This window comes from Ceratotherium simum, chromosome 3 (genome assembly GCF_057802395.1).
Source record: "Ceratotherium simum simum isolate JZ-2026a chromosome 3, ASM5780239v1, whole genome shotgun sequence".
Classification (NCBI taxonomy): domain Eukaryota; kingdom Metazoa; phylum Chordata; class Mammalia; order Perissodactyla; family Rhinocerotidae; genus Ceratotherium; species Ceratotherium simum.
Window position 1 is genome coordinate 59,778,487 of NC_141902.1, and position 25,750 is coordinate 59,804,236.

Sequence of the window (25,750 nt, forward strand, 5' to 3'; positions counted from 1 at the left end):
TCAGGCCAGCTGCAGAGCCAGTCCCTGGCAGGTCGCCAGCTCGCCCCAGCAGTAGGACTAGAACCTCATCTTCCTGACTTGCTGTTACCCTGCTGTCTCCAGCTCCTCTGTCTCTTCCCTTGCCCTATCAGCCCTTTGATTTAAGGTGGTGACTTTTCCAAGGGAGCAGCAGAACCTTAATAAGAAATCGGCCAGGGCTGATGGATGACACAAAGTTGGCACCAGTCTCAAGGTCGGAAGGAGTTATTTTAAACTATTCAGATTTACTAGGAGGGGAGCAAGTTAGAGGAGGATTTAGGGGCTTGCCTCCTGGAAGACATGTGGCCATGTCCCCAGGCAATCTCAGACAGACACTTCCTGTGCAGTCCACCCCCACCTCTGCCCCGCCACCCTGAGATGGATGGTGAGGCCTCCGGTGTGAGGAATTTATTGGGAGCTGGTCAAATAAATATGAAGTCTGGGATTTGAGCATAACTTTGTTCCCCTTCCTCCCCGCTGGGGCCCTCGTCCGAGGAGGGGCAGTGGAGTGGGCTGTCCCTAAGAGACTGTGCCCTCTATAGCAGGCAGGCTGTCCCCAATCTCCTGCAGCCTCCGGGAACCCAGCTCTCCTGAGCCACCGTGATGAATTAGACCCACCTCTCCACTCCATTTGTCTATCTCCTGCAGGGTGCTGCTGTCAAGGGCACAGTTCACCATCTTGGCTGCAGTGCTCCAGTTCAGAGGCCTGAGCTGCCCTGTCACCTCGTCTTTCTCATGAAGGCTCCGAGCTTTCTGGAACCCAAGGTTCCTCTCCTTTCCGGAGTCTCTAACCGACCCGTCCCTGTCCATCCTTCAAGGCCCATTTGAGTGCTCACCTCCTCCAGGGAGCCCTCCCTAATTCCCCAGGGAGACACAGGCTCTGAGCTTCAGGCCCCTCTTTGTGGCATGGATGTTTATCTGCTTTTCATGGCAAAGATGGGCGGGCAGCTGTGCCCTGGCTGGACTCCACACTTTTGCTTGTAATATCCTCCCCACCCACCTGTCTACCCCACACCTCACATCTGGCCTGCTCAGACCCACAGTAGGTGCTCAATAAGTGTTTGTTGAATTAAACTGAATGAAATGAACACTGAGTTTTTAGCACGAACTAACACATCTTTTTCCTTCACATGAGCTTCGGTGCTGGACAGGTGGAAAAAGAGGTGACCAAGGCCTTTTCTTTTGCATGTGGAATATTTCAAGCATATTGTAAAATGTAGAGAAAATTAAAACAGTGTATTCATCAAACAAATCTTAACATGCCCCATTTTCGCTACAGATGTTTTTATTTTAGAATAAAACATCACAAAGCTGAAACTCCTCGTGTATCCCTTCCTACCCCCTTCCCGGGGATAACTTATGCCTTACTTTAAAGTTTATCATTTCCATGTCTCTTTTTATGCTTTTACTATGTCTGAATGTACCCATAAATAACATATTCATTATTTTGCATGCTTTTAAACTTCATATAAATGATATTGTATGGTATGTATGTAGCCCTCTACAACTTGCTTTTTCCACTCGATATTATATATTTGAGATTCATCCAGGTAGACAGGTGTAGCACTATTCATTCCTTTTAATGGCTGGGGAGATTCCATTGTATGAATGTATTACAATTCATCCCTTTCCCTCTTGAGGGACCTCTAGCTTTTCACCATTACAAACAATGATGCCAGGATGCACACATGAGGGGCTCTCCAGAGCAGGGTTTTTCAAACTGTAGGTTATAACCCAGAAGAGAGTCATGAAATCAATATAAAAGGTCATGACTTCGATTTTTAAAAATTAAATAGACTTTAAAATATCAGTGTGCGTATGTATATGTTCTAGGACACAATATGAAATGTCTTTCTTAATCTGGGTTGTGGTAGAAAAAAATGTTTGAGAAACAGTATGATGCAGCTGGTATTATCCTCAGCTTTATTTAAAATTACCAAATTGCTCCCCAAAATGGTACTGCCAATTCACTCTCACCAGCAGCATACGAGAGTGTCCATTTGCCTGCATACTTACTAACACTTAGTATTACCAGAAATTGATTTTCTCCAATTTCTTGGGTGTGATAAGGGGCGCCTCTTAGTTTTAATTTGCATTTCCTTGATTACCAGTAAGGTGAGCATTTTTTCATATGCTTATTGCCCCAAAATAGCCTTTTCTGTGAAGTGCGCAAAGATGTTGATATTCTTTGCCAATGTTTGAATTGAGTTGCTCTTATTGATTTGTAGGATTTAAAAATATGTATATTCTAGATATTAATCCTTTGTGGATGATACATGTTGCAAAAATCTTCTCCCAGTCTGTGGCCTGCCTTTTCGCTTTGTTTTGCCAGCTCTGACATCCTGATTCACAACGAGGCAAAACAGAACCCATGTCAGAGAGGCCAACTCTGGGGTGGACTGAAGGCTTAAGTCTTTCTGCAGCCCCAGACCCTCAATATAGCAGGACCCCCAGAAATGTTTGGTGTCTGTAATATAACTCACTAGATAATTCTACCAGATTAGTTAAGCACAGAGCTGAGCTCATAGTAAGGTCTCTGTGGAGACTTAATGAATCGAGTCATGGTTTTGCTTCACTGTAAGAAAAGTCTCAATGTCCAGGCAGAGAAATCAGAAGGATTTCTTCCAAGAGCATTGGCTTTATGGAAGGATTTCCTGCAGGATGCCTATAAAGTATGAGTTGATTTAACTCAAAATTCAACTGATGTCCAGTATACCAGGAAGCAAACTTGGGTCTCCCAGAGGTAGCCCCAAGCCTCTGACTCACATCATCCCCGTGAGCTTACAGTGGCAACAGTGATGCTTCATATTTTATAGATAGACCAAGAAAAAGTAATTGTCTTGTCCATGTCACATTGAAGGCAGGGGCCAGGGCAGAGCTGGATCCCACATCCCCTGACCTCCACCTGATAAAAGTTGGGACCCAGAGCAGTGGGTGTTTTGAAGCTAGCAGATCCCTAAGCTCTCAAATGTAGGGGAACAAACTGAACCATCTTGGGAAGGAGCATATTACCTAGCTGAAGGCCAGGTTTAAGTCCAAATATCCATGTATGTATCCCTGGAATACAGGGAAAGAGATGAAAGACAAAAATCATATTTGGCAGGACCTCTGAAGAAGAACAGGAATGAGAGCTTACATGACTCAAAGGTCCACATGCCTGGGCTGGGAGCTCCTTGGGGCAGGGGCAGGGGCAGGGGCAGGGGCAGGGGCAGGGGCAGGGTCTAACTCTCTCCACATGCCCAGAACCTAGCAGTGTCTGGCACAAGGAAGCGGCTCAAGAAGTACTTGCTGAATGAATGGATAAATGGATAGAAGGATGAATAGATAAACAAATGGATGCATGCATGCATAGATGGACAGAGGGATAGAGGAAGGGATGGACAGATGAATGGACAGATGGATGGATAAACTGATACATAGTTGGACAGATGCATGGATGGATGAATGGATGGCTGGACGGAAAGATGGATGTTCTTCATCTGGAAGAAGCCCCAGGGGAGAACTGGTCTCAACAGAACCTCTCAAACAGGCAGCTAAATCTGGGAATCCTGTCTTGTTGCTTGAGCTGTTCGTAAAAAATACCAAGTGGCATAACTGCAAGAAATAATTGCTTCTAATCGGGCTGAATTATTCTGGCCATATAGTAGACACATTTTTATAACTTTATTAATTATTCAATTTGAGGCCTATTACCCAGCCTGCCAGAATGGGCTTTCCTTATTAGAGGGTGACAAATTCCCCAGTTCTGCCACTGCCTCTGCTGCTATAGCACTGTTGAGCAGTTGCTGCCTGCCTTGGGGCCCAAGATGTGTGAGGACTGGAAGTGGAGGGCAGGACTGTCCCTGAGAGGCAGGGTGAGAGCCAGAGATCCTGGGGGCCAATAAGCTGTCTAGGTGCTCCGCCTGGACAACCTACTGGACATCAGGTCTGCCTCCCCTGGTCTGGCCAGAGAGGCAGAAGGGTATCAGAACACGTCCAACCTGGCCTCTGTGCACCACCCCCTGCCCAGATCCATTCACCAACTCTTAATCATGGCGGTCTCCCCCCATCCAATCTGCTTCCCATACAACGCCAAGATAGCCTGCCATGTGTTCTTCAGTTACCTCCAGTCAGGGACAGGGGAAGGAGATCATGGCCCAGCCGGCCTGGAGGGACTTGCCAGGACTGAAGGGGCAGATCAGAGCCTCCAGCATGCCCTCTGTGCCCACACCTAGGCCCACACATGGTCACAGGTTACTTGGGAGAAGAAAGAGTTAGGAGGTTGCCCTACTGGGAAAGAATGCAGACTCAGTTGATGCAAAATGAGCCTTCGGGGGCTCCCCATGGCCCATGGAATAATGTCCAAGCTCCTTAGGCCGTTGGTATAAGAGCACCACACCTCCTGGCCTGGCCTAGCAGTGCAGCCTGGTCCCCACTCCTCCACACCAGGCACCCTCTCCTCTAGCCTCATGGAGCTGCTCGCTATTCAGCACCTTTGCTTATGTGGGTCTGTCTGCCTGGAACATCCTCTCTTTCCATACCTGATGATTGAAACTTCAAATTTCACCCTTCCTGGAGCTCTGTCTTCTCAGCATCTTTCCCATTTCTCCAACTAGATGTGACCTCGGGGAGGAAGGGTGGTGGTGGGGCAATGGGAGATGAGGCTGAAAACTGGGCAGGCATCAGTTTTGAAGAGGAGCCTTGAAGGCCTGGCAGAGGAGCTAGGGTACTTCCTGGCAGGCAAAGGGGAGCAGGGAAGTGACATGATCGGTTTGCGTTTTAGCCACCTCCCTACCTCCTAACTGTGGGAAGGGCTGGAAAAGGAAGGCAGAGAGCCCTATAAAAAAGTGTCAACCAGAGTTGCAAGTGTGGTCTCCAGAGACAGACTGCCTCAGTTCAAATCCTGGCTCTGCCACTCACTAGCCATGTGCCCTTGGGCCAGGAATTAACCTCCCTGAGCCTCAGTTTCCTCATCTGACATATGGGGATACTAATACGAATTAATAGAGGACAGCACGTAGAGTGAGTGCTGGGCATGAGCTAGGAGAGAAATCTAAGCAGGAGCAAAGCCCAGACCTCCCTCCCTTTCAGCCTCCAATGCCACCTCCTCCACAGCCCCGCATTCTGGAGGAAACAGGCCTGAGCAACCTTGGAAAATGACTAAACCTCCCTGGACCTCGGCTTCCTCAACTGCAAAGCAGGGATTGTCATCCCCACCTCACGGGGCAGTGGGAGAATGAAACAAGATGGTCACGTCCATCCCCAGCGTGGCGCCCAGCACAACCCACATCTGGGCTGACTGGGACTGAAATGAAAGTCCTCGGGGGCAGGGGTAGGTCTTGGAGAGCTGGACCTGCCATTAGCAGACCCCTCTCGGCCCCAGAGAGGCTGCACCTCCTCCCTCCCCTTCCCTGTCAGAGTTCCAGGCCAGTCCTCTAGGCTGTTGGGGTGCAGGTGGGAGCAGTTCGTGATTCCTTTCCCCAAGAAGCCGTGTTTCCCATGGAGACCCAGCCCACGCACCCACCCTGGAAGTACCTGCCATGTGTGTTGGATGGGTGGGTGGGTGGGGAAGTGTCCTTTTCACGCCTGAATGGGGCCGGGGAGGGGTGGCAGCACTGCCTGCCAGCCCCACACGATGACGCCAGCTTGGCTCCTGCCACTCGTTTCTGCTTTTGTCACATTCTAGGCGGGTCCTCCCACCCTCCTCCCTCTCCCCAGTTCTTGAGACTCCCTGCATGTCATTTATTTATTAATTTTGTTCTCAGGGAGCAGATGGCCGGAGCTGAGCTGGGCAGAATGCACCTCCCTCCCCCACCCTACAACAGCCCCCTGGAACACACAGCTCACACACAGACTCCAGGCTATCCAGCTTCTGGTTTTCTCAGGTACAAAAATTGACTTTCAGCATGGGCCACACATGCCAGAGCGTTGCCTGACCCCTGACCCTGCTTTGATGAGACTGGTCCCAATATGTCCCATAGTCAGAGGGGCAGAGGGGGAAGGGGTGAAACCCTGGGAGGCTGCCCTCTCTCAAGGAGCTGGAGGAGCAGTGGCCCCAAGCCCCCTTCTGCCCCATGGCCAGCCTCCCTTGGACCTGGGAAGGAGGCTCTCAGAAGGTCTCTCCTCCTTTTCTGGTGGCCGTTATCACAGGAACATGACCCGGTCCAAGGGTAGAAATGTGGCAGGGAGACCAGCTGCCTTCAGCCCTGTGTTCTGGGGTCTCCACAGACTGCCCACCCAGACTCATCCTCATCCCCACAATGGTCTGGGCCCCCATGAGGCATCTGCCCCCTCCCATTTCCCATTTCTCCTGGGAGACACCTTTGGAAGATACTCTGGAAGGGAGGAAACAAGCCTCCTCACGGCTTCCAGAGCAGAGCCGCTGCTGGGATGTCTCAAAAAGAGGGAGGAGGAGTGGGGGGAGGTGATGGCCATGAACGGAGAGATGGACAGAGGCCAGCGGATCACCTTTCTGCTGTCCTTCCCCTGCAGCCCAGCCCCCGAGGACTCTGGCTGGGCTGAGGTCTCTTAACCCTCTCCCTGGTCCCTTTCTGCCTCCAGCACATGCTCCTCACAATTGAGTTCGCTACCTCGTGGCCTGTGGAAACAGGCAGACAGACCTGGCTCTGACACTCACCAGCAGTGGAAACTCAGGCCATTGCTTAACCTCTCTGTGCCTCAGTTTCTTCATCTATAATGGGACCACGGCACACACCTGGTTCCTTCCTTCCTCCACCTTCCCATGATGGCTTTCCTGAGCCGTCAGTTCCCAGCCCCCCCCCGTAAAAGCCAGAGCCTTCTCTCTCCCTGGACTCTTCCTCCTCCCTCCTCTCTGTACTGGTGGTTCTGGCTTCTGCTCCAAGTCCCCTGAGGATGGGGGCTCTGCCCTTCTCATCCCTAAATCCTCCCAGCAGCCCTGGACCCCTGGCAGGGTAGGCCTCTGAGAAGTGCTCAATAAATGCACATTGAATGGAACTCAAGGGACAGAGGACATCATGAGGCTGGTGGCCCTAGCTATTGAATTCTTTTTTGTTCAAAATTAGAATTCTGGGGTGAACAGCAGCTCTTCTTACGCACAGACCTTGAAAAAGCATTTGCTGCTGCATCCACAGCTCCTTTCTGTCCTCGTCATGGTGACTGCGCCCCAGTGGGCGGTGCTGACACGGAGCCCACTCTCCTGGGGAGGCCCACAGGCACACCAGATGCCAGCAGAAGGCAGCCCAGGCTGTTCCGTGAGGGGCCGCGGGCTGGGCAGAGCGGCACGTAAGGAACAGCAAGTGTAATTGCTTTGTGGCAATTCATCTGATGTTGCTTTAACCTTGACAGCAGGCTTGGTGTAGTGAAAAAACAACCTGAGTGCTGCAGCCACCTGGTTGGCACAACGCCCCTCTGCACACCACCACCCCTAGATGAGGCAACCCAGGGCTCACCAGGAGCCCCCACCTGGGGGATGCCAGGATGTGAGTCATGAGGCCTCTCCCACTCATGGCTGTCCCCACCCATAGCTGTCCCCTCCCCACTCCTTTTCCAGGTCCCAGAATGAAGAGAGAATCACAGGAGGGCCGTGCATGGGGATGGGGGAGAGGAAACTCCCTCTCTCAGAGGTCAGCGGGAAGGTTACCAGGGCCCTTGATTAGGTGAGACAATGCTGGACTTTGACTACCCAGAAACAGAGCATCCCGGGATTTTAGAGCTGGATTATCCACACTAACCTTCTCATTTTACAGATGAGAAAACTGAGGCCCACAGAGAGGGAAGGACTTAGCTAGGGTCCCCCAGGCAGAGGTATGACGTGAAGCCAGCTTTCCTATGTGTTATGGCACAGGACTTTAGTGGCAGCATGGAGCTATGGAAAGAACACAAGTTCTGGGTTCTAATCCTGGATCTGCCACTTGTTAGCTGGGTGAATATCAGAAGTTCCTCCACTTTCCTGAGCTTTGGAGATAACACACATGACCTCTCCAAGCTGCCGAGAGAGTAAATGAGACAATCTATGTGACGCGTCTGCGCACAGTGGGAGCAGGAATCCCTGTCCACCTTCCTCCTCAGACCCTGTGGACCCTCACGCTTTTTCTGACCGCCTCCCCCCACCCCCCACTACTTGCGCTCGAGCTCCTTACTCCCTCCCTGAAGGATCCCTAAAGTTTCGGCAGTGGCCCTTCCAGCAGACCTCTGTGGCCGGGCCCATTCACTCCCCCTTCCGGCCCTGCTCATCTCCTTTCGGGCCCCTCACCTGCCCCCGGACAGAGGCAGGAACCCCGGCCCACATCCCACACCTTTGCTCTGCACCCACGTCCTGTGCTGCCAAACTGTGACATCTCCATGTTCATCAGTGAGAAGCGTGTCCAGGGGCCCCTGAGACAGAGACTCTTTCCTGATGCACTTTCCAAGCCAGGCAGGTGGCAGGGTGGACCGCTCTGGAAATCCCCAATTCCAGTGCCCTGGCCTGACCTGTAGTCATGACTCTGTCTTCTAGGCCTGGTGGAGAAGAAACCAGGATCGTCTGGAACCTTCAGGTCACCTGCACAACAGCCTGTAGAACAACTGGGCCTGTTTGCTTTGATATAATGAGACCCATCTGCCTCTAAGACAACTCCAGCTCCGAATTCTCAGAAGCTGGTGGGAGATGAAAGGCATGGGAGTCAGGAGACCCAGGATCAAGTTACAGCTCTGCCATTGCTTCCCTGGGTAGCCTTGGGCAAACAGTTTCCCTTCTCTGGACTTTGGTTTGCCCATCTGTAAAATCGAAGCAGTAGACCAGACAATTTCTGAGGTCCCTCCCAGCTCTTGAGTCAATGGTTTCAGGTTAAATCCTGAGATCTCAGTGACCAGAAATTCACTTCTGGGATCCTAGACCATACTTCCTAGCACTCCATTCCAGGAATACATGGATATATGAAAGCTATGTGAAGAGATCTTCAGGAAAACAGGATGCCCAAGCCACAGCAATATGAGATTCATACGACTCACAGCTCTGGAGGATCAGCACCGAGCATTGTGGAAAGATGCAGAGACCTTGGAACACCCAAGATGAGGTAGTGTGGGCTGGGCTAGAGGCCTTATGCCAATTCAGAGCCTAGGAGCCCAGGCATAGACAGTGGCGGTACTGTAGGCAGCCCAGAATGCTGGAGGGAAGACAGAGTCCCCAAGAACGCAGTGGTGAAAGGGCTTCGAGCCCTGATCCCTCGCTAAACCATCCTTGCAAACAGTCACCAGCCCTGGGAGGTCTAATTCTGATCCCGTCTTCTTGCCTTTTCTACTGCTTCTCATCCTTCACCCCTAAAATAGCCCTGCCCCCAGGGAGGCCTGGTGGCATAGCCCCAAAAGGCCCACCAAAAACTCAAATTATCACATTTTTGTTTTTTTTAATAAATGCTAATTCTGCATTTAATTCTATAATAAATCTGTATTTGTTTTAATATAAGGAGCAATGTTTAAATTATTTATCATATAACTAATGTACCATTACATGGTGAAAAAAATTAATGTCTATAGCTTCAAGAATTTTTAGCAAAAATCTTTTCAACAAATGGTGCTGGGAAAACTTGATATCCATGTGCAAAAATACTGAAGTTGGACCCCTACCTTACATCATATGCAAAAATTAACTCAAAATGGATCAAAGACCTAAATGTAAGAGCTAAACCTATAAAACTCTTAGATGAAAACATAGGGGAAAAACTTCATGATGTTGGATTTAGCAATGATTTCTTGGATATGATACCAAAGGCACAGGCAACAAAAGAAAAGATGGATAAATTGAACTTTACCAAAATTAAAAATTTTGTGCATCAAAGGACTCTATTGGAGTGAAAAGGCAACCCACAGAATGGGAGAAAATGGTTTCAAATCATATATCTGATAAAAGATTAATATCCAGAATATATAAAGAACTCCTACAACTCAACAACAAAAAAACAAACAACCCAATTTAAAAATGGGCAAATGATTTTAATAGACATTTCTCCAAAGAAGACATACAGATTGCCAATGAGCACATGAAAAGATGCTCAACATCACTAGTCATTAGAGAAATGCAAATCAAAACCAGAATGAGATATCACTTCACACCCATTAGGATGGCAATTATAAAAAAAGTAATAACCAGAAAATAACAAGTGTTGGCAAGGATGTGAAGAAATTAGAACACTTGCGCATTGCTGATGAGAATGTAAAATGGTGCAGATGCTGTGGAAAAAGATATGGCGATTCCTCAAAAAATTAAACATAGAATTACCATATGATCCAGCAATCCACTTCTGGGTATATATCCAAAAGAAGTGAAAGCAAGGACTCGAAAAGATATTTGCACACCCACGTTCATAACAGCATTATTCACAATAGTCAAAAGGTGGAAGCAACCCAAGTGTTCATTGACGGATGAACAGATAAAAAAAAATGAGGTCTATACACAATGAAATATTATTCAGCCTTAAAAAGCAAAGAAGTTCTGACGCATTCTACAATATGGATGAACCTTGAAGATATTACACTAAGTGAAATAAACCAGTCACAGAAAGACGAATATTGTATGATTTCACTTATATGAGGTTCCTGGAGTAGTCAAATTCATAGAGACAGAAAGTAGAATGGTGGTTACCAGGGGCTGGGGGAGAGGGGAACGGGGAGTTAGTGTTTAATGGGTACTGAGTTGCAGTTGGAGAAGATGAAAAAGTTCTCGAGATGGATGGTAATGATGGTTGTGCAACAATGTGGATGTACTTCATGCCACAGAACTGTATACTTAAAAATGGTAAAAATGGTAAATTTCATGTTATGTCTATTTTACCACACACACACAAATCTCTAGCAAACACGTGCCTTAGCTTGAAAAGCACTGACCTAAAGTGTCCCAGGCTAGTTTAGGAGTGCGGGCATATTTCTGAGCTGGTAAACATTTTATTTTCATCTGCAAGGACAGCTGAAAGCCAAGTCAGCCAGGGGGTCCCACACACCTTTCAAGACAAGGACATATTTGACTTGGCAGAAGCTACTCTTGGTGGTGGTCCAACGTGGTTCCTGCTGCCTTCATGACTCAGGCCTGCTCTGCAGTCCTGCCTCGTGCCCAGCACGGGGGTTGGGGAGCGGTTTCACGAGACAGCAAGACTCTGTGTAGTGAGCCTGTACCGTCCTGCACTCCACTCTCCCTGCACGTGGATAAAACTGGTTCAGTGGAATCTAAGAATGTGAGAGACGGTGGAAACATGGAGAAGCAGGCTTATCTCTCACATCTACCCCAGCCCTTCTGCTGAGGCCTGAGACCAAAACCAAAACACCATTCTATGGCCCAGAACCCAAACTGCAAAGCACCATGGGAGGGGAGGCAGGGAAGCAGGACCCAAGAAATACAATAATTAAATAATACAATGAAGGCTTAAATTTCCAAGTTGATTCTTGGGTATCATTTATAAAAGTTAACAGGGCATATTTAATTTAGGAATTGGCTCACATCCTTCTCCTTACAGCTGAAACATCATAAATGAAATATACTGGATCATTGCCCAGTGCGGAAATAAAAGTTATGAATAATGTTTCTATCTCAATCATTGTCAGCGCTTTAATATTCCTAATTACTTTAAAAAGCTAGATATTCAATATAGGAAAACTTTTTTCTTTTTATCTCCACTTGTGAGATGAGCGCAATTTAGTAAGAGTCACTCTATCGTCTTTATTCAGTGTAAACTATTTCATTCTTTTATTCTTCATTATTATATGGGATGGAGGTTTATGACCAATCACGCAGCTACTCCGTTTCCCCGTACTGGTTCATCTAACATCTCGGAATTATCCACAATAGCTGACATGTTTACACCCAGGCAAATCAGCATCACCTCACTTCCTTTATGGAGCAGAAAGAAATTAGGCCAGGCCTTAAAGAAATTAGGCTGTGGGGGTATAAGCCTATAAAAGAATAGAAAGTCCCCCACTCCCACCCCAGTACTGAGTTTGTCCCTTTTACGACTCTCAAAGTCGTAAATCCCTTGGCAGCCACAAAGGGCAGGGCAGGGGCAGGCTGCGGGATGATGGATCTTTATAACCCTCTCGCCTCTTCCCGGAATTGATCCTAAGAAGAAATTGGGACAAGTGGGCAATGATAGATGCACAAGAAGAATCACTGCGGCATTTTTACGCAGGGCCACAGTCCCTCATCCACATGTCCACCATCCAAAACTCCCTAAAAAGTCCAAAAGAAATTTGTTTTTAAAAGTTCGGCACCAAAATTCACTTAGAGGTAAAATCTTGATGGAACAGATTTGTGGTTATATATTGTCTATATGTCTTTAGATGTGATCCGTCATATGGCAATTCAGAAATATGACCATGTTTCATCCCAGGGTGCTGCCCAGACCCCACTGGGGGTATATGTCATATATGACATAGTCACCGTATACCTGTCTGAACTCTGAAAAAATCTAAATTCTGAAACCAACTGACCCCAAGGATCTTGGATAAAGGATGGTGGGACTAAAACAGTGAAAAATCAGAAACAACCTAAATGCCCATCAACAAGAGACTGGTGAAATACTTCCGGTAATTCATAGAATGAAATTCTATAAGGCCATTAAAAATTTAAAGGGAGATTCATGTTATTGACAAGGAAATGAGTACATGACATAAATGACTGCAAGTTACAGAATAGCACATACATTGGATCTAAATATTAAAAGGTGTATACAGGTCTAGTTCTCAGTGCAAACGTGTAGAGAAATACCAGGGAGGGCAAGCATCCGAATGCTGGAAGGGGGTGTGTGTTTTACCTTTTTGTTTACACGCTTGGTGCAGTTTGAATTTTTTTTTAACGTGACACATATAATTTACAAATCAGAAAACAACAACAACAAAAATGATGCTTTCAAGCCAGCCCTGATGGCCTAGTGGTTAAAGTTCGACACTCGCACCGTTTCGGTGGCCCAAGTTCATTTCCCGGTTGCAGAACCACACCACCAGTCTGTCAGCTGCCATGCTGTGGAGGTGGCTCACATAGAAGAACTAGAAGGACTTACAGCTAGGATATACAACCACGCACTGGGGCTTTGGGGAGGAAAAAAAAAAAGAATGATGCTTTCAATTAAACAAAAATCAGGGCTTCCTGCAAGAATGTCCCATGTATAGACACGTATATGGATGGATCCCATTCATACCATATATTCATATGGAGATCCCAAATCTCCAGAGATATACACTGCACTGACCAGGACGTCTATCCCACGGGCACAGGCCCCAAAAAGACTCTAAGTCACTGCAGAGCACAGACAGGCAGACAGGCATCCAATGGCACAATAGCAAGCAGGCTCCAATTGCTTGGAGTAAACCTAGTCACAACTTGTGCCCCATGGCTGATACATCTACCTCCACAACAATATCTCGGGGCCACATCTTTCAAGCAGATCTCTCCTTCCCCTTCTGAGCAACTATGTTTTCTCTTCAAAGACCTATTTCAACCTTAAGCTGTATTAACAGAGGTTGAGCATACAAAAGGAAAGAGAACATAATAATTAAGAGTTCAGGGGGCCGGCCCCGTGCCGTAGTGGTTAAGTTCATGCACTCAGCTTTGCAGCCTGGGGTTTGCAGGTTTGGATCCTGGGTGCAGACCTACACACCGCTCATCAAGCCATGCTGTGGCAGCATCCCACATACAAAGTAGAGGAAGACTGGCACAGATGTTAGCTCAGGGACAACCTTTCTCAAGCAAAAAGAGGAAGATTGGCAACAGATGTTAACTCAGGGCCAATCTTCCTCACCAAAAAAAAAAAAAAAAAGAGTTAGGTTTAGGACCCAGATTTTTGCTTGGTTGATAGTCCCAGTTTCACCATTTACTGGCTGTGTGTCTGATGAAAGTTCTTTAAACTTTCTGTGCTTCAACTTTGTTATCTGTAAAATGGGGCTAATGATAATTCCTACACCATAGGCTTATTGTGAAGACTAAATGAGAATATAAAATGTCTAGTGCATAGTAAAATTCAATAAGTACCTATCTCTATCATTATTTTTCCATATAAGCCTGCAGTTGTGTGGTCAGATCTAGGAATGATAGTTTAAGAGGAATAAAGGCCCAGCCAACAGAGAGAAACCAGATGGGGAAGGCAGTTCAGACCACGTCATGTGAGAAGCAAAGGAGCCTGGAGAGTAAAAACTTGGAGAAGGAAGTGATCGCTGTCTTCCAACACCTGACAGGCAGACTCATGGAAGGGGATTCTGATTTCTTCTCAAAGTGGCCACAATGGCTATTATCAACTGCTCTGAGATGACCCTCTTCCCACACAGTCTGTGGCCTTGTCCACTGAGTTCTTTGGGAGAAACTCCAGACATGGCATGAGGGTCATAGTGAGCCATCACCCTACCCTGGCCTTTATCATAAGTGAGAACCAACTGGTAGAAGCTCGAGACAGATTTCCACTTGATAGAAGGGGAAACTTTCCAACAGTCAGAATGTGCTTCCATAGGAGGCAGTGAGTTCCTTGCTAACGGAGGGATGTAAGCAGATGTTGGAAAGCTCTTGGCAGAGCATCTAAACATTCACTGCTCTGAATGATTGTGAGAGCAAGGGTCTATGAATCCCCTTAATTCAATGCTGCTGTCCCTCGAAACAGGGTTGGAACCCGTCTTTTAGGACTTCTTATGGGTTTGGTGGTACATGCCTCTGAGTAGACTTAGGGCTGGTGGCTCTTCAACCCATGAGGGTGGATTCAATTGAGGAAACAGCTTGTGGGTTGCTCAGCACCAAGTCTGAAGCCTGAATTAGGGGGTGGAATTAGGCAGCCCAGTTTTGTACTGCAAAGTAACAAGGCTGTTTCCCTAAGTGCTTGGTAAACTCACTCTGGGGGCAAGACTTACTCTAACCTCCTAGTCCTGTTCATCGAGCGCCGCCTTCACGCCATCTCTTTCACTAGACTGGAAGTGCTGAGAGACACAGACCACATCTGAAAGACCCACCCCACTGCCCAGCACAGTCCAGCATAGAGTGAGCACCAGACACACTTGCCCTGACTGGTGATTTATAGGCACTCAGGGCCCCCAGGACACAGGCTGTATTTCAACCTCCAACAGGCTGCCTTCAACATCATAATCCGGCAGCAGCCAGCAGACCTGTCCCAGCAGGGTTCACCTAATCCAAGAGAGATAGTTTTTCATCAAAGATTCATTGTAAGCAAAGTTACACAAAACAAAACACGGACAAGGGGAAAAAAGCTCTCCAACATTTCAGCCAATATATTTCCCATAGTTCAAGTCCGCAGAAAGCCTGCTTGAACACACTCCTTTAACTCATGTGTCGCTCAGGTTTACTTTTCATTGTCTGGAGGAGTCCCTGGCCCTGTTTCTCAGTGCAGGCCACCTCGAAGTGAAACAGGTGGAAGGAGAAGGCCACTATGGTCACTGGGGGTCCCAGTGCATCAGAGAGAGTCTCATGAGCACCCAAACAGATCCTGGACTCTCCGAGCCAAGACAACCACCCAGGCTCAAAACAAAACCACATCCAACAGCCTTGCTTTGGCTGGTAGGTTCTCATGCACTGGGTAGACAGGGAGGCTCCGGTCAAGGCCTTCGGAGAAAAGGACCATAACTAGATGTTTCCATCCCAGCAGAGAGAGTGGGAAAGGGCAAGGGCACCACACTGGGCTAACGTGGACCCAACATTACCTTCCAAGTTGTCCTGATCACTGCAGTCACTATGGGACAGGGAGCAGGGAGATGGCTCCCAAAGATGGGTCATAATGGGGGTTAGACTCCTAATAGATCAGCTTAGCTTTGTTGTCTACTCGAGGCACAATAAAAAAGACACTCTACCCCAGCTCAAGGCAGGAAGAAAACAGGACTTCAACACCAATCAAGGCCTCTTTGAAAATCAAATAAGACCATGTTAACCAACCACTGATTGCAAAATGTGCAAAGAAAAGGGTGTCATCTGTGAGTATTTAAGGGAAATGAACCAGAAGGAAAGGATTTGTCTTTAGCTGGGCTCTTGGCAGAGAATTCCCCGAGCAGCTATCGAATGTACCCCGCTCTCTCGGTGGCCAGCCCCATGGTAGAGACGATGCACCGTGCTGCTGTGGGTCACTAGGTCAGTCCCAAGAGCGTCCGCCTCACTCCATGCTCACCAGGAAGCCTCTCCCCAAAGAATACGAACTGTCTGCCCAGAGAGCTGTAGGAACATGGTGACCTGCCCCTACCAGTGTCCCATCTCCTACCTTTGGGGACACAGAGGCATCTCCATGCCCACCAATCTCATGAATCAGTCCTGAGCCTCTCTGAGCACCCACAAAACTGAGCCTTTGGACCAGCAAAGCCGAGGACCAGGCTTTGCTCACAGTGACCTCCTGGGTCTGCACCCTTGGGTGGCATCTCAATTTCACTTCAACCCTCAAAGACCATATCTAGAGGTGTTTTATCAGAGTTGTACAGATGTCTCCACAATCCCCCATACACACGAAACACAGTGCCCTTCCAGACCCCCAGAAACAGAGCCCCCAGACCCCCAGAGCCCTCAACCCCAAGTCCCACCATGTACTAAACCGCAGGTATGTGTCCTCCCTGATGCCCACACTCACCTAGGCAGCCCCAGCCCAACACAAAGGATTCAGCAGGCACACGGCACAGCCTCACCCAAGCCAGAGCTGGGGGGCTACCCAACCCCCAAAGACCCCAGACTCACCACTGGAGCAGTCGGGCCCTCCCCAGCCAGGCTCACAGTGGCAGGTGTCCGGGGAAACGCAGCGGCCGTGCACACACTCCTCTGTACACAGGGCTGCAGGGTGTGGGGAGAGAGGGAGGAAGAACAGAAACAGACAGTGAAAACCAACCATCTGGTCAAGGAGCATAAAAGACTTCGTAACCACCCCCTAGGGCGCAGGGATGCTCAGAACACATCACTGGCTTTGGGGAAAATCAAGCTACTCCTGACCTGAGCCATTTAATTAACTCCGAAATGGATGCAACAAGAGTGTGCTTCATCCCAGCCTCGTTTCGTAAAATGAAACCCAAGCCTGAGAAATGGCAGCCTTGGGGACTTTTCAGGAATATTTCCTCCAAAGTTTAACACTTGGAGACCCTCCACGAACCCCAACCCCTAAATCCACACTCCCGCTCTTTCCCATCAGCTCAGGAAGTGACCTGTCCTGTCCATCTTTTGCTTTCCCCATTTTCTTTCTGCAAAGGCCCCAGAATTTATCAGGTTGCCTGAAAAGAACAGGTTCCTCTCATGTTTCCCTCGCCTTTCTGTCCTCCTCCCCAAAAGTCCCTATTTTGGGGGCTCTCAAATGTCAGCAAATTTGCAAAGTACACAAATGCTGAGGAAAAAGCAACAGCTAATTATAAGAAAGTAATTAAGAGAGACATCCACGATGATGATAATTGTAATTAGAAAGCGCCTGGCAATTTCTTATCACAGTCAAATGCTACAGCCTCCCGAGTCGGGAGTAACAGCAGCAAAGTTTCCAGCAACTGCTCCAGCGTTGAGAAGGCTGATTGGCAGCAGTGTGAGGAAGGGAGATTATTTCTCTCTTCCTTTGACATCCACATTTTCTCAAGGTCATCCCTCGCTCCTGAGAGATCTGCCCCACCATCTAACCCATCAGTAAAGGATTACAGAAGACCCCCATTTGCCACCCCCGCAAGCTCAGGAAACCGGCGGCTACCATCGGCCCTGTCAATTTCTTAGACGGGATCTAGACGAAGCTCTTGTTTCTGACAAGCCACTAGAGCCCTTCTTTCTGCTTGGAACAAGCCTGGGCGGGGGAGCAGGTGGCCCTTGATGGTGAGGGCTGCCACATCCACTGCCTGGCCTAAATGCCCACAGAGAGGGCATTGTGAGGTTGGACAACAATTTCTATTCTATGGTTGGTGTGGGGTCCTCTGGCCCCTCCCAAACACAGGCACTGACCCCGAAGCTGTTGCCTTAGCTTTGCCCAGGCCTCCAGGCAAGGCAGACCCAGAAGAGCCATTTCAGATGCCCCACTGGTCAGTGGTCTGCAGTCAGCCTGTCCTCTGCAAGGCTGGGATGTGGTGTGTCTGGGGAGAGCCCTGGCACCTGAGTCCTTCCCATCTGGACAAGTGGTTTTTGGAGAGAGTTCGGAGAGACTTCTGCAGCCCCTCGCTTAGAGCTCCAGGAAGCGGCTGGGGCCTACCAGCTAACCCACTTCTCGCTGGGGAACCTGGCTGGACCCTGATCCCAGTGACCAGCTCCACTTACAGCCACAATGAGCTGCTCACCCAGCTGCTAGCAAGGCCCCAGCTGGTCACTCCCACTGCCCTGGCTCCCTCTGCTCCCACCAGACTTTCCAAACAAGCTCAGATGGGTCAGGCCCTCAGCCCAGCCAGCTCCCCGCCCTGGCCTCAGCTGCTCCCTCTTCAACCCACAGGCTGAGGTGCCCACATGCTCCACAGCTGGGTGCGCCTGCCTTCCAGCAGACCTCTCCATCAGCTTGTCAGATTAGCTCACAACACCTCCAGCTGCTTTCTGACTGCAGAGGGCAACACCTTGATCCCTGGGGGTTCTGCTGGGGAGCAGAGAGAGCAGGCAGGGAACCATGAACCTGCCGAGCGTCAGGGCTCGAAGAGACCTCAGAGAAAATCATATCCAACCCCTTCATTTTATACATGGAGGAACTCAGTTCCTCCTGAGTGTTTGTGCCCGAGTGTTTGGGGCCTCATGGACAGTGTGTGGCCTCTTGGCCAGGAAGGAAGGAGCTCGGGGACAAGGCTCCTGGAGACACAGGCCTCTGAAGGTGGAGGGAGGTGAGAGGTGCCCAAGACTACGGGGCCGTCGTGTTTCACACAGGCTGGACATCCTCCCCTGCCCAGACGGCTCAGGGGCTGGGGAGCCAGTCCAGGGGGAACAGCGTTGGGGTGCTGTGATTGACCCCCAGGAGGGTGAGAGCTGGAGACAGAGGCCAGAGGAGCTGCTCCACTCCACTGAGTGCCCTGCAGGGTGGGGCTCAGAGCAGCCCAAGGGAGGAGGGAGGGAGTCTAGGGAGGGAGGAAGGATGAGGCCATTCTGCCAACCCTCACCTCTCTCTGGACCCTCTGAGCCTAGTGACCTGACCACTGCTACCTCCTGCACCCTCTCCCTAGCTGAAGGGGCCTTTGGGTGCTCTGAGCAGGCTCCATGTTGCCTTTTCCCTTGTCCCTCCCCAAAGTCCCAGGGGCCCCAGCTCAGCCAGCACACTGGCTCCTGGTGACCCTACACGCAGAGGACAACCATTCCACAAGCCCTGGGCTTACTCCAGGGATGCGGTTGCTGTCCCTGTGATCCCTCCAGATCTCACTGTCCCCCACCCCTCCTCATCACCCTGGTATCACACCTGGGCTATTTGCTTGTCAAAACCTCAATCCATTCACATTCCATAGGTGTTGTTTAGACAGCATTGTTTGAGGCATGAAATATTGATAGCACATACCTGAGGCTCAAAGGGCCATATTTGGCAATTGGGCCTGTGTTTGTGTACCTGGTGGGGCGGGGGCAGGACGAAGGTGCCACAAGGTGGTCCAGCAGAGGGCAGCCCCTACACAGAGGGCTGGGGTTGACACTGCAGCTGCTCCCAGGGCCTGCAGGTCCCTTAAGTTCTTTCTGACTGCAGCCCCTCATGCCAGCCAACCTCCTAGGAGGGGCTTAGTTACCATTCTGCCACCCTGGCCTCCCTCTTCTCTGGCTCCTGTAACTTGAAACAGGGGCGTTTCGTCGAGTCTTTCCGCTGCTGCACACCCGCCTGCTGTGCGGACAGGGAATCAGAGGCCGCTTTGACATGACTGGTTGTGTGACTAAGGGCCAGGCCCACTCCCTGCCCCACGGAGAAACCTGCACCGTTCCTCTCTCAGCTTGCCCCACCTACCATCTCGCCTCGTCCGGCTTTTAACATACCAGGGGCTAGAGGCATTTTTAGCGAGAAGCAGCACAGCACGGTGGTTAAGAGCACAGACTGGATACAGACAGCCGTGTCTGGACCAGCAATGCCACTTAGTAGCTCTAGACCTCAGGCTAGTTACTGCCATCTCTGTGTCAGTCCCCGTCTGTTCAATGGGGGCTGGTGACAGGACAGGCCTCAGGCTGTGTGTGAGGATTATAAGAGTTGACAAAGTACCCAGAGTGTTGCCTGGGGTGTGGTAAGTGCCCTATGAGTCTTGCTGTTGTTACAGTAGGGTCTCCTCAGACCTGAGGCAGGGGTCTTGTTATACCTGAGCCTCTCTTATCCTCGACACACAGGCCATCTCCCACACTCCCACCCTTCACCGAGGTCCTAGACACAGGGGGTGTGCGGTGTGCTGTAGGGACCTCCTGACAGACCCCTGGTTGGGGATGGTTCCCTGGAGAGCAGCCCCATCTCCACCAGTGGTAGATAATGTGATGACCTAAGTATAGATTTCATATCTGCCAATTACAATTACAGGACAATAGGTAAATTATCTAACCTTCTGTGCCTCAGTTTCTTCATCTATAAAATGGGGACAATATATAGTACCTACCTCATGGTTTGTTGCAACAATTTAATGAACTAATACATGTAAAGTGCTTAGACAGGTCTCTGGCACACAGTAAGTGCTCAATAAGCATGAGCTGCTACTATTATTTCACACACACACACATATGCACACACACACATATGCACATAAACACGTGATCTGGACTCGATGTCTAAGACAGACGACAGCTGCTACCATTTATTGCTGCTTCCATTTATTGCTGCTTCCTGTGCACTACTGTTTTCTGAGCACATACCATGTGCCAGACCTTGGGGCTGTCACACATGCTATCTCGTAGGCCATCCCAGTACTCCTGTGCAAGCTGGCTATGTCAGCACCTGTCTCTCCTGTGAGGATATCCAGTCCGCCATGCTGCCTCGTACACAGTAGGTGCTCACTGTTTGTGGGTCCCAAGGAGAGAGCCTCCTGCTGCAGGAAAGAGCACCAAAGCACACGCGGGGAGGGCGTGATTGTCTTCCCTGAGCTCAGGCACAGAGAAGTCACCAAATCTCTGGACCCTGTCCCTTGGCTGAGCTGTGTCCGGCCTGTGGGATCAATGTGATTGGGGGTCTTGAGGGATGGTGGTGTGGGGGTGCAGAAGAAGTCCAGCTGAGGGTGTGAGGAGACCTGCATTTGCGTCTACCAGCACCTATCTCGACAGTATCAAACAACTCACTGTCCTCTCTGGGCCCTGCAACTTCACCTATACATGGAGATTAGACCAGACGAGGCCTCAAGTCCCGCTCAGCTAAGAATCACCGCAAGCTCTCATCCCGTCCATCCACTCCAGAAAATGTCTGGTTTGCTGCCATTGCTCTAGTCCCCTCTTCCTGGCCCCCAAGCCCCGTCCCCTTTCTATGGCGTAGTAAACCTCTACTCTTGACATCACAGGGACCCTGGTTTCTGTCCTCCATTCCTTTGGAAAAGTCACTGGATTAGGAGCCAGGGGTCCCGAGTGTGAGTTCAGGCTCTGTACCACCTGACACACGACTTGGAGGGTGGTTTCCCCCTCTCTCATCTATAAAACGCAGCACACTTATGGTTTTGCCCACTGCTGACACCCCTTGACGCTCCTCTTCTGACCTAGGGCTCCTCTGGCTCCCCCATGCCGCCTTATAGCAGCCAGAAGCTTGGAACACTTCCACTAGGCTCCCCAGAACACCCCTCCACATGAGGTTCACCTTGACTGGCCCAGCTCATGGAGGCCTCTTCTTCCTCTGAATCCCACGGCACTCAGTGGGGTTGGGGGGCCCTTTTGGTGTATGTAATGCACTTGGCCTCCTGCCGCTTCCCCCTTTAGCATGGGTTCATCTGGTCTCCCTGACTAGACCGTGAGCTCATGAGGGCAAATCCAGAGTCTTAAACATCCCGGATCTCCCCATGGGCCATGCCTTACAGATATTCCACGTGTGGCTGCTGGTGACACTTGTGAGGGCCCATGCTTTGCAAGGGACATTGACAAGCCAGGGGAGAAGGGTCAGGATGCAAAGGGTGTGCACATGTGACCTGTGAGGGTCATGGGAAGGTGGGACTGGGGGGCTATTTAGCCTGGAGAAGGAAGTAGTGGGTGGGGGCAGGTCACAGCCAGCTGACAGGCTCAAAGGCTGCTAAAGAGAGGTGGGAGCTACTCTGTCCCAGACAGAATAGGGACCAAGGGGCACACGTGACAAGGGGGCAGATTTCAGCCTAACCCCAGGGAAGACTTCCTAACACCTGAATGGGGTCAGCAGTTGAAAGGGCTGTTTCTACAGGTAGGGAGCAACCCATCACTGGGAATGCTCAAGCAGAGCATAGAGGACCTACAAATGCTGGAGGGCAGGGGTCAGCAGGCAAACTATGACACTCGGGCCAAATCTGGCCAGCTGCCCATTTCTATAAATAAAGTTTTGTTGGAGCACAGTCATGCCCATTCATTGGCGTACTATCCCTGGCTGCTTTTCACTACAGGGACAGACCTGAGTCATTGCACAGAGACTGATAGTCAGCAAACCCTAAAATATTTACTACCTGGAGCTTTCTGGGGGAAGTGGGCCTCCTGCTCTAGAGGGTTCCTGGTTCGGTGGGAAATTGGGCTGTGAGACTTTTAAGGTCCCTTCTCCCCTTCTACCCTTCTATCATTTACTCACTCCCCAGTATGAGCAGATGTAAAACAAAGCCCAAAATGTGCTTAGAAAATACCAGATGATGCCAGCCTCCTTTCTAAAGTTGTACTCTGGGTCCACCCAAAGAACAAGGGGCCATCAAGCTGGGAAGCATGGCCTTGCATCTGCCACAGATGCCGACTCAGCACCTTATTTCAGGCCCCTCTTTCCTCCTGGGGGCTGGGGACAAGGAATATGGATGATTTAATGACAACTCATGTTCCATCAATGGTCTTGCTCAGGTAGACACTAGTAACTGTGTGGCGAGTGAAAAAGAGGCCACATGGTAAGTCCTTTCTCTTTGCTAGGCACTCGATATCCATCGCCCAATTTCATCCTCGAGGCAGGTATTATTACTCCATTTACAGTTGGAAATCTAAACCACAGAAAGGGTAAATAATTCGTGCAAATCCCCAGAGCTACCAAGAGGCTGTGCGAGAAGGGTGTTTCTCAACCTTTTTCCATTATTGCCACATCCCCACTAGGAGCCATTTTAGATGGTTTTTCCTTAATCACCCCTCCTGTGAAATTCTAATACCATAGATTCTATAATACTGTATATCCGTTTATGTACTGCATGTACATCTGTGCTTTATATATAAATGGCCTGAGAACTGATTTCTGCCCCATGAGAATGCATGCACTGGACAGTCTCCATTTGCCCCTCCAGATCACCGCCCGCCCTCCTCCACCCTTCTCTGTGCCCTGGGAAGCTGACCTCCATGGACCACATTAAGGGGCTTCCTTGCCCTCTGGCTTTTGGATGGGTTTGGCCAATAGGCAACACCAGCAGGGGACAGGAGGCTGAGCAGAAGGCAAGGTGGGGCCATAGGGTGGTGGTGGTGGTGTTCTCCCCCCCTGCAATTCAAGGTCCCAGGGGGCTTCTTCGGGCAGTGGTTCTCCTCGGTTGCTAGCCCTTAATGGTGCAGCATCTCCTATAGGTTTTCCTTATCCCTTCCCGTATCCTTATTAATAACCTCTCCTCAGTTAACGTGCCATCTGTTTCTTCCAGAACTCTAATGGATCCAAGGGCCAAGCTGAGGTGTGAACCCACATCTGTGTGTTGCTAAAGGGCCTGCTCTTAACCATGTGCTCCACCACCCCCTGGGCCATAGGTTGAGGTAAGTAAGTTCCAACGCCAGCTCTGTCACCAACTTGCTGTGAGAACTTAGCCAAGTCCCCTCCATCCTCTGGGCCTCAGTTTCTCTGTGAAATGAAGGGGTTGATTGACATGATCCAAATGCTCCTTCCAGCGCTGGGAGTCCAGGGCTCGACTGCAGCGACGACCAACTTTCTAGCCCACTGTTTCAAGCCAAGTTTGAGAAGAATGCAGGCACAGAGCTGGACACAGGAACAAACGTGTTCCGAGGTACAGATGCAAGGCCAGGGCATTGGTCCTGGGGCAGGGGTGAGACCGCACAGCAGCCCAGGACCCACTGTGGGGATCCCGGTGTGCAGCAAAGCGGTCTAGGTCAGACTTCGGGTCTCCTCTGCAAGCAAACTGCTGAGACAACACTGGCCCTGCCCTGACCAAGGCTCCCAGTCTGCTGTCCCTCGCTCGTGGTGAACTCTCTGGATAAATCCTCCATCCTATTAGCATTCCACCCAAGACGACCCGCAAGTCCCTGAGGTGTTCATGGTAATGTATTTTGCCTGGCGGTTTGCAAATGGTCTCACTGGTTAATGGAACTATAAAAATTACTTACATGAAAAGGTCAAGATAAATAAAGACAACTTCCAGGCTCCCTGGCCAACTAGGCTGATACCAACTAGGACAAAAAGGCAGCTTGGGAGCCAGGGAAAGAAGGAGTGGCCTCCTGGAATTCTACAGCATATGGCTTCTGGAGCTTCCCTGGAGCCCAGTTTCCCCGGGGCTCCGAGGCCCCTGCTCAGTTCTCCATTAGCATTCTTGGCAGGAGCCTCAGATCAGGCTGTCATTTGATTCAGCTTGGAAATAAAATGACCTACATCCGGGTGGGCCCAAGTGCCAGTGCCAAAGTGACACACTTAGCATGAGTGATTCTGCCATGGCCAAGGTCACACGACACATGGCGGGGGTGTCTGTGTGTATACCTGTGTCTGTGTTGGAGTGTCACCACGGGGAGTTCTAAAACAATTCCTCAGATGTGTATCATTTGTTCCACTTATAATTACCAGCCTGGACTCCCCTCCACAGTCAGGAAGAGCCAGAACGGCTGGCCCTTTGTCTCAGCACGTCTAGGGTTGGCTTTTAATTGCCGTGGTCACATCTGGCTCTAAGGTGTGAATAGAAAAAAGCACTTCACCTGCAGGGCTGATGAGACGGAAGGACATTAAGAGCCAAATGCTCTCCTGGTCTGGGGCCTGCGGGCCTGCTGGTCCCTCTTCTTCCCAGTGGGGGCCCTGGGGAGGTTCACAGGGGACTCAGGGATGGATAACCAAGGGTGTGCCACTCCCACCCAACTTGCCAAGCTGGCCTATAGCCACTCATCTGAATTCAGGTGGTGCCCTTGCTGAGTTTTATTCTTTGGCAGTGCAGCGTTATCTAAAAGCGTGGGTCACCGTTCTGTCACTTATTAGCTGCACCTCTTTGAACGACCCATCTGGTCCTCAGTTTCCTCATCTGTAACATGGCTGTTGACTTAGAGAGTTACTGCAAAGACCAAATGAGTTAATTCATGCAAAGCACCTAGAACCAGAGGCTAGATATAATTGTTGCTGGTGGGTTGTTGTTTTTATGCTGTTATTAATATTCCTCTTCCCAAGACTGGCCAGGCGAGCTGGGATGCCATGGCCCCAGAGCATTCTTAGGTTCATTTCCAGCTCAGAGGATGAAAGAATGGCCTGAGTGAGACATGAAAAGGATTTCTCACCCCCCGGGCAGGGCAAGGAGGGGAGTAGGTAGCCCTGGGACCACCAGAGGTGCAGGGACTGGGGCGAGGAAGAAAGAGACTCAGTCCAGGTTCAGCTCACTGGTGAATTCTAATTTACCCAGGGGAGCACCCTGCCACCCCTTCCCTCTTCCACTCAAAGAAGGGGAGCATAGAACAAAAGGAGGCCACGGTCCGGCTGCCAGGCCCTTTCTCCCATGGAGGCCCGCTGGCTGTGCTTCCGGAGAAAATGTGGACCTGGACGGGTGGGGGGCCTGCAGCCCGGTGCCCTCCCTGCTCCTCTGCTTA

At 50.0% G+C, this 25,750-nt stretch overlaps 1 protein-coding gene across 18 annotated transcripts in view; it reads right to left on the reverse strand.

Moving 5' to 3' along the window:
* The window catches only part of MEGF11 (multiple EGF like domains 11), a 336,243-nt gene that overhangs the window by 156,909 nt on the left and 153,584 nt on the right, over positions 1-25,750 (reverse strand). For 17 of the 18 annotated variants that reach the window (XM_087428563.1, XM_087428559.1, XM_014780843.2 and 14 more), the window contains one exon: positions 16,649-16,741. The exons of the other annotated variant lie outside the window; for it this stretch is intronic. In XM_087428563.1, coding sequence (XP_087284689.1) covers positions 16,649-16,741 — 93 coding nt within the window. The remainder of the gene's footprint in view (positions 1-16,648; positions 16,742-25,750) is intronic. 18 annotated transcript variants of the gene reach the window in all.